This window comes from Pteropus alecto, unplaced genomic scaffold, assembly GCF_000325575.1.
Source record: "Pteropus alecto unplaced genomic scaffold, ASM32557v1 scaffold251, whole genome shotgun sequence".
In the NCBI taxonomy this organism is placed as follows: domain Eukaryota; kingdom Metazoa; phylum Chordata; class Mammalia; order Chiroptera; family Pteropodidae; genus Pteropus; species Pteropus alecto.
In genome coordinates this window covers 3,507,695-3,517,337 of record NW_006431048.1, presented here as the reverse complement: position 1 = coordinate 3,517,337, position 9,643 = coordinate 3,507,695, and the positions used below count along the sequence as shown (strand labels likewise).

The 9,643-nt window shown below is 37.0% G+C and overlaps 1 protein-coding gene across 2 annotated transcripts in view; it reads left to right on the top strand.

Moving 5' to 3' along the window:
• Positions 1-2,647, top strand: part of CCDC14 (coiled-coil domain containing 14) — a 33,775-nt gene extending 31,128 nt beyond the window's left edge. For both annotated transcript variants that reach the window (XM_025052130.1, XM_015595817.2), the window contains one exon: positions 126-2,647. In XM_025052130.1, the coding sequence (XP_024907898.1) occupies positions 126-1,062 (937 nt within the window). In that variant the 3' untranslated portion in view covers positions 1,063-2,647. The remainder of the gene's footprint in view (positions 1-125) is intronic.
• The last annotated feature ends 6,996 nt before the right edge of the window (positions 2,648-9,643 follow it).

Genomic DNA, 9,643 nt, shown 5'->3' with positions numbered 1-9,643 from the left:
TCTTAGTTGGTTTTCTCCATATTAAGACCCGGACATTGCCTCAAATCCTTTTTTTGAAAGACGGGGTATATATAAATAAATAAATGAATAAAAAAATAATTAGTGTACTAAATTCTTCTTAACAGAACTTTACAAAGCAGTATGGCAAAGCTTCTCTCAGATCTTAGTATGGACACTGCTCGCTGCAAGCCTGGGAATAATCTTACCAAATCACTTCTGAACATTTATGATAAACAACCTCAACATGACCCAATCCCTGCTCACACTTCCATAATGAGCTACCTAAATAAGTTAGAAACAGATCACACCTTTACACATTCAGAGCCACTCTCTACAGTTAACGATGAGAAAAACATAGTGCCAGACAGGCCCTATGAAAGTGTTCTGCCTTCCAAAGGCCCACAGCATAGTAACACTAGGAGCACGGAGGAAGTGTCTGCCCCTGGAATCACTTCTACCCTTTCAAAACAGGATTCTGATGAAGAGAGTGAAATTACAACTTTAATAGAAGATGAGTGTAATCTGGATAGTACAATTTACATCCCGTTTTCTAGAAGCACTTCTAAAAGGAAATCAGCACTATCGAAGAGATTATCCCCACAGCCGCAGGTCAGTGTAGCTCCACCACAGCCGGTCAGCAACAGTGGACTTGTCCCTGAAAAAGAAAACAAATTGTGTGCACCTGGAGATTGTTACTCTTCCAAAAAGGAAGCAGAAAATGTACTTGAGAAACTTTCGAGAACAGCCGAAATGAAGGATAAGCAGCTCCTCAAGAAAATAAAGGAAGCCATCTGCAAGATCCCTGCTGCCACTGAGAATCCACAGGCACCAGCCACGTGTCACGGCCCCTCCACTTGCCAGAGCAGCAGCTTTCAAGTGAAAAGTAGTGCCCTCTCTGATGGTAGCTTTTTAAATTCTGACTTCACATCTGACTGGAGCATCTCTTCTTTTTCAACATTCACTTCTCGTGATGAACAAGACTTCCGAAATGGCCTTGCAGCGCTGGACGCCAACATTGCTAGACTCCGGGAGTCTTTAAGGACTGGTCTTCTAGAGAAATGAACTCAGAAGAAAATGGATTGAGTGCTTCTTTTGAAGACTAGACTTGGTTACATGGAATGTATACTTTAAATTTCTTTAGAGAAATGTTTTATATTAATTATGTGTGAAAATAAATTGAATAATAAATTTATTATTGGACTATATCAACATTGGAGCTTGTAAAAACAAGTCATCTTAAACTGACATGTGCTAAGAGAAAAAAGTTATAAGTAACTAGGGAAGTATTATATATAATATTTTATTTTAGTACTTAGCAATTAGAGTTCTTCTATTACCCTGCTGGGTAAAGAGTACAGGTTGGAAGGATTCTCCGGTTGTCCTAAAGGATAATTGGAAGGGTGTGTTGGTGCAATTTACTGTATTCAAACTAGTTTCTCTTCCAGGATTCCTTTTGTTTTTTTAATGGCATTGTGTCTTTATATGGGATACTTTATGCTACAGGCTAGTATTTTTTAGTGAAATGTGTAAACATTTCTTTTAAGGCAAAAAATAGTCTACCTTTTAAGAAACATTGATCCAATAAAATATAGGTAACATCCTCAGTTAGCATATGGTTTCTTAAAACGGGCACTTTTATTTGTTTTTATACTGAATGCATGTTTAAGGCCTTTAAAAAATAAAGTCAGATTGATAAATGCTAATAGATAAGTTTCAGTTTGGGCAATTTTTTTTTTAGTAAATAAGGAATGTTTGTTTTTTGTCCTTATATTTGAACATGACGGAGTTTGTAAATCTTGCACTGGTTGTAATTCGCCTTTCTGATCAATTTTTTCAGCACCTGAGCTGAGAACATTCTCTGTTCTATAATTAATATGAACTAGGTTGTACTCTGCTTCTCTATCCTAACACCTCTAAATTACTCAGTATTACTTTCTTCCATGTAAGCAGCACATTTTAACTCTTAGGAAATTGAGTGTTGTGCTGTCACTAGCACTCCATACAAGTCACTTGCTTGGTGTTATGTGTTTAGTGCTTGGGCAGGCCTTGGCATTAAAGAGTGTTCTGCTGGTCCCAGAACCGATTCTTGCTGGTTTTTTAAGTGTTGGTGCTACAACTTCTTAAGTACCCAGACATAGTCTCTTTGACATGTCCAGACTTTATAGACAGAGATTTCTTAAGTCTAAAAATATGAGATGAATTCTAGGCTATTTTCACAGAATTATCCATTACTACTTACAATTTTTCTGACTTCCAGTATTCATAAATTAAGTCATTGGTTTATTTAAAGGTAACAGGTCACAATTCTTTAACACATAAGTTCAGAAGTACAAAATAATAAAGCAAGGAAGACTGAGAAGAAAAATTTCATTTGGATCTTAAAGAGTATATAGGATATGGATAATCCTGTGACTATCCTCAAAATATTTACCCCATAGAAAGTATCACAAAACATGGGGTTTGGTTAAGTGGAATATTTAAGAGGATGGTAGATAACAGCAACCTGACTAAAATAAAGGGGTCAAGATTATATGATAATGGTAATAGATGATAACACATTTTGAAGAGTTGGTGTCATATTGTAAAATGTCTTAAGCTCCAGGATGTGGAATAACCATTAAATGTGAAGTCATTGGGTGTTTGAGTATTTTTGATGGTGGTTCTGTTTTTTATTTGAGGATCGCCAGATGAATTGGGTATTCTTAAAACTACAAAGGGTGATGGTAAATAATTAGAGGAGGGAGAGACTGGAGACCACTCAAAAAGCTGTCACAGTAGTCCAGACATAAATTGACAAGCCTTTGGCAATAAAAGTGAAAAGGAGAGAAAAATGAAAAATTTTCAGCAGGCTTGGTGACATTTCATTAATAGGAAATGAAAGAGAAGGGGAAATCTAAGATGACTCCCAAAGTTTCCAATTTGATCAGTTTGAGTCACACTGAGCAACGTCCAAAATGAAAAATCAAGTTCTTGGTTAAGTCCCAAGTCATTAAATTCCAAGATGAATCTTGATAATGGAACTGTAATGGAGAGCGGGATATAAAGGAGAGAAGGAATGCCTGTTCTCAGTAGTCGTCTTCAGCTCTTCACACCAGGAGTCAGAGTAAGTACCCATCATAGTCTCAGAAGGGTCAGCCTGGCCCCAAATCCCAGCATTCTCACAAATGCTTTCAGATTTCCCAGAGTGTGAGAAGCATATTATTCAGGTATACCCTAACCTCTGCCAGGGTATCTCCTGATAGATATTGGGTATGGAATGGGAAAAAAACCATCCTCCAGCATTTTGTCACTATTCTACTTTCCTTTCTTGGATCTATGGTGGTAATGTACAAACTGTTCACAATGAATTTCATATTTGTGAATACCATTGAAAATGAAAGAATCTGATTGTACTTGACAAAGTAGAGATCCTCAGGGTTAAAAAAAACCAAAGAAGTACTTGGTATACATTCTTCCCTTACTCCCACCACCTTGGAGTTTAGTAAATCTTCCAGAAATCTACTTTTCACTAATGGTCGCATTTATGCCACGTGCTTTTAAAGTTATAAAGGCCTGCTTAAACTACATGGAAAGTAGGGCAGAACTGCAAATCCTGGTTAGATAGGGCATGCAGCCAAATCACATCTTACCAAATATGTAGCTAGTGCTCACATTGTGGGGTAATCCCTTCAGCTAAAGGTTCATTCATTCATTCAGTTAATGAATAAAATAAAAGCTCTAATATGTGCCAGTTCCTAATCTGGACTCAGAGAATACAACAATGAACAAGATAGATAGTCTCTGCCCTCAAGCAGCTTGCATTACAATAGGACACGAACATATAATAAGTAGTGTGAAGAGAAACAGGGTAAAGAGACAGAGTGACAAAATTGGCTTAAGTTTTAATTATTAGGGCAAGAGTCCCTTTCTCAAAAATTATATTTAGGAGTCCGGAATTTAAGCATACCTCTAGATAAAGTTGGATTTGATTTGCTAGCTAACAATTATATTTCGGATCTGTTCTAAATTTCCTGCCACGTCAGAATGGCTTAAACAAATGATTTATACAACTGTATTACACCTTATGTTTTGATGTTTTTGTGTACCACTTATAGAGAACTGGGCACTATTTAAAACAGTCAGCCTAAGTAGGACATCCCAGAGAATTATTATTGGAAATGGTAAGATCTTGGGGACTTCTCAAGGGCTCACAAGTTGAGTTTTTGAAATGACTTTAGAAGTTACCTATCTCAGTCTCATACCCAAAGAAGGAAGCTGTTCTACAGTTATACCTAAGCTGGTAAAATCCCACACACACAATGTGTATTCCTTTTGCCTGGGCCGCCCTTTTGCTTAGGCATCTCCTGACAAATTCTTGCTCATTCTTCAAACCCCTGGTACCTACTTCTGTGCTTTGTACATATTTCTATTGATGGGTGTATCAGTTTGCATGTCAACCTTGCTACCCTGTATGCTTAAGGGCAGGGACCAGGATATATTCATCTTTGATGCTCCCTGTGACACTTGGTGTCTACCATATAATCGGCAGTTAAAAACTGTTGTTGGACTTAACTAAATCTCTGACAAAAGGTCAAGTAGGCATCACTTGATTTTCTCTTGGTAAGTTCATGCAACAGCTTCTTTATAGTTTTATTGCACATGTCTAAGCTCTTTGCTTTTGTTCTTTATTCCTATTATTTACTCCTGAAACAAAATGTACTTTTATCACACACTTACACACTACTGCTTACTCTGAGGAGAAGCCACAGATAGTTAAATATTTAAGAGAGGAGATAACAGAAACATTTTTAACTCTATCACCAGCTCAGAGATACTCTATCCTACTAGCCTACCTCAACAATTTGTGGGAGGGATAAATGTAGGCAAAAGCACTTTGAAAATTAGGGCACTGAACAATCTGTGACTTATAACAACATTTAAAGAGCTTTTGCCATTCTTGGCCTCTTTTGATGTCCTTCAGTTTGTCCATGTCTTAAAATTTAAATCCAACAGCGAGCAATGAACTCCAGATGTGATGCGATCAAGCAAAATACAGTTAGATTATCATTTCCTACAATCTTGTTAAAGTTGTTTTAAAATGGACAAAGATTGAGTTAGCTATCTTTAGCCGTCATATATTACTGCAGATCATATTGGGGCTGTATTTAGTTTCTAATTATGTTGTCATTCTTGGAGCTGAGTGGCATCATGTTAGGACAGCTCAGGGGGGTGGAGCAGGTTCTGTCCCGCTAGAAAACAAGCGATTCCTCAAAGACTGAAGTTCTGACCAAACTAGTGGCCTCAATTACCCCTAAAAGAAGAGCTCACATTTACCACAAACTCAAAGTGTCATTTTCCATGAAGCCAGGTCTTAAAAGGCTATAAAGAATGGAGAGAAGAACTATACACGAAACCTAGGTTCTTACACAGGTTCTGCTGCTGTTTTTCTGTATGAACCTTGTTTTCCAGTTACAAAATGTGAGGATTTGACTAAGAGTTCTCTATGGTCACGCCATGATTTGACAATTTAATAATGTATTCTAGCATTTTGACAGGACTTCTCTTTCAATTAGTCAACCATGAGGGTTCTGTTAGAGTATTTAGAACTCTACATGGAGTAGACAGGCCATTCTCCCAATCAATGGGATGGCCCTGCCAACTCCAGAGAAGATTTATAGAGAGAAGGAAGGTCATTATTTGTCACGTATGATTCAAAAGAGCTGTGACATACTTGGTATCTTTGTTAATAATTCCATCTAAAGACTAATTTTTTAACATCGCCATTTCTATTAGCATTCCCTACTTAGAAGGTTGCAATACTTCTGGTATAAAAATATTGTGGATAATTTTTGCTTTATTTTTACAAATTTTGACTTTTATAGCTTATAGGGAACTTATGATAATCTAGTCCAACTTCATTTTTAGAAATAGGGAAACAGACAAAAAAATATTAAAGACACTTGCTCAGGGCCACACAGCTAACACCTTGAAGCAGATATTGTGATTCTCAGTCTATTTTCCTTATTATATTGTCTTCGCACTATCAGCTAAATTTCATGACCATTTGAACCCCTGGGGCCCCAAATCTGTCACCAGAATCTAGTTGTGTGCCATTCTCTACTAGCATGGTCTAATAATAAGGAATTCCTTCTGGGATTTGTTGTGAGGATTAAATAAGTGAAAATGTTTTGTGAACTATAATCACTAAATAGATGCTAAGATCGTTATATGTAGGTGGTCTACGTGTATATATGTGTATATACTGTACTAGACGCTTAAGGTTTTACTTTTACTTTCTGAAAAGCACACAGTGTCCTTAAAATCTGTTTAGCATGTGGCATAATGCTAGTAAAACAATTTTCCCACCTGTCACTCAGCCAATTCCATCTATTTTAGAAGTAGATGGAGAAAGTTACATGAGTTTTTCTCCCATTAACACTGGCATTCACAGTGACTTCTGACAATCCCAGGACTCCAGCACTATCTTCTGCTCAGCCTGGAGGGTAAGATGGCTCATTCCTCCATGGACATCTCAGGGAGACACACAGAAGTATCACAAACTATGCAGGAGGAAAATGTGGTCCCCTTTTGGAGCTGGAGACTTAACACATTTGTTCAAATCTATAACAAGGAATGTTGCCCACTGCTCAGTAGGGGGCACACAGCCAAGGTACATATTTTCACCCCATTATCCTTTCCAGATTATTCTGCACTTGGCTGTGAGCTCTAGGCCCAGAATGGGGTAGGAGACCAGAATCAAATATTTAAAAAGTGAGCAGCTCCAAAACAAGCAGAATAGACCCTCTTGGAGGGTAGCAGTTTGTTTGTGGTTTGGCAAGAAGAAATAAGTAAAGGAAAATAAAATTTCAAATCCAGAGCCTCAGTGGATGGAGAGAAAATTAATCTTTTTTTTAGGTCAGTCAATAGTATCAGACTTGCTGTCTTAGGATAGGGAGATAGATTGGTGGAAGATGAGACAAACTGGAACAAGTCAACAAATAAATATTTCAGGAAGTAGGTCTTCACTATTTAGAGTCATGACCTATATCCCATCACTCCATCCTCCCCCCAGCACAAAGCTGGTGATGATTTTTTCACCAGGTACTCAGACTATTGTCATTACTTCTTCCCTACCCCAGTCCCAACCAGTCTAAAAAATTCTGGTCAATTTCTGTAATAATGAATGACTGACATATAAAGCGACTCCTCTCAATGTCTAATTTACCCAGAAAGAGTATGAGAATTTAAATTGTCGTTTGTATTTTTGGCCAGAGTTTGAGAAAGGTCATGATAGATCTTTGATGAATACAAGACACTTAAATAGGCAAAGATATTTTAGTGTGTGGGAAAGTTCATTTTAATAATTGCATTAGAAGAGCAAGAGCCTTGGATCAGGGGTTGTGACCTAGTGACTGTCTTCATATACCACATGACCTTCATTTATAATTTATTAGCTCTCTACTGTGTGCTGCACACTGAGCATTTAAAGGCAAATAAGACAAAGTGTGCCTCTGAGGGACCTAGAGCCCAAGGACCTACCAAATGAGGAGCTATGATCTCAAAGACGCTCTCCAGCTCAAAATGCTACGTTTTCCAAGGAGAAGGCTCCCAATACCACAGGAACTAGGTACATAGCTCTGATTTACATACACTCATACCATGGTTGTGTCATATAGAATTTTAGCTTTAGATTGCTGTTCTTTCTCTTTCTGTAATATTCATATCTTAGGTGGCCTCCACATTTATTTGATGTCACTTTCAAATATCTATGTGGTGACTCTCTGAGGACTTGAATATTTTTATTTCACCCTCACACTGAAATGATAGTTTCCAATGGATTTCAACACAAAAATGGTCGTGTAAAGTTACTCCTTTCTCCTTTCTTTGTAGAAATCAAAAACATTTATGGGAGAAACTAGGAGAAAGCTCTAAAGCCAAGCCACAAATTAGGTAGAAGGACTGCCAAAAGCAGTAGTTATCAAGCAGGGTCCCTATGAGAGGAAACAGAGAGGGGATGCTAGCCCAAGATAGCAAGCAAAAAGAGCTAGCAGAGTTCTATTCTCGATGATGAACAGCTGACCTGGAGGGAAAAGTTTTAAATCCTTAGTTTATGACAGTGGGAGGAAGATTCATAGACTTTACATTGGGGGAAAACATAGATGCCTATTGCCATGTGAAGGACTAAGCACCAAACAAATTAATGCACAAAACCCCGAATGCTAAGGGAAATTCTGGTCCTCCTTACACACAAGAATTCTGGAAATAGCTTATCTGGAAAGATCTTCTTTTTCTGCTTCAAAAAAGTGAGTGAGTCATCAAGAAGTACCAACAGAGGATCTATATTAATTTTTTTTTAATTTGGAGTACTCTTTATCATCAGAGTTGTCACAATCTGAAATTACCTATCAATGTTTATTTAATTCTGCTTCTCTTTTGCCTGTAAGTGCCATGAGGGCAGGATTCAACTTATGTTTATTGGCTTGTGCCAGGTCTTTTCTTTGCTCCCTTCAAATCTCTCCACCTTGCTGCATCACTGGGCTCCCTTGCCTTCTACCTAGGTTCAAATAATAGCAGCACTAACAGATCAGAGGATGGAAAAGAATGAGACACCCACACACACCACACACAAATGTTCTTGCTATTTCTCAATTTATGTAACCCTCCCAACAGGGCGTAAAACCTTTTTAGACAACAATCTTTGCAGAAAATTTCCTCATTTAAAAACAAAAATCTACAAGCATAATTAAGTGAAAATACAAATTTAGTTGCCCCCAATCCTCAAAGTTAGGTTTTTTCCTTAAGCATATAAACAAATGGTAGTAAGCTTTACAAGCAATTGCATATGCTGAGAATTTTTCTCTAAACTTAACCAATTAAAACAATTTTTAAAAATCCCTATTAACTACTGGAAAGAATCCAGTTTTGTCATCAAATAAAGTAGGTCTTTTTCCTTTGGTTCTCAAAGGACTCCTTATAAAAGTACTCAATAAAGGACACACTAACAGGAACATTCCACATTAACACGTTTCAACACTGGTTAGAACTAATAATCTAGTGAACATGTTCTGCAGTTTAAATCCAGGAGAATGTAAAACTATATTCTATTGAGAACCTACTGAAAAAGTAAAACATTAACAATCAGGACAAAATCAATTATTCTTGAATTAAATGACTAATACCTTTTACTAAGGACCTAAGTCTCCGTGGAGTAAAACTCAGGACAGGGGAATCAATTTCAGACCCCATTCCATAGAACTTTAGCTTCTGAAGTACCCCAAAAGCACATTACTTCACTTGTAGGTAGGTTTTACAGAAAATGAGTCAAAGTGAAACAAAATACATCCCCAGTGCGTGTGAAATAAAAAGGTGTATATTCTATACGTATTCATAAAGGAAATATTTTAGTTAAAAAAATTAAAAGCCTGATCTAAGAATGGAATTCTTCTGAGACTGCTTAGCAGTAATGCTCATTTCTTAATGTGCTAATATATGTGAATTATTAAAACTTAATTTGATATAGTCAATAAACAACTGTCTTACATTTATATTTATTAAAAATTGACATAAACAAACAAAATCTGTACAAAAAATATCCCAAATCACATATCACTTTGAAACAGTAATCTTGAGAGACATTATCGACTAGGATCCCCTCTTTCTCTGC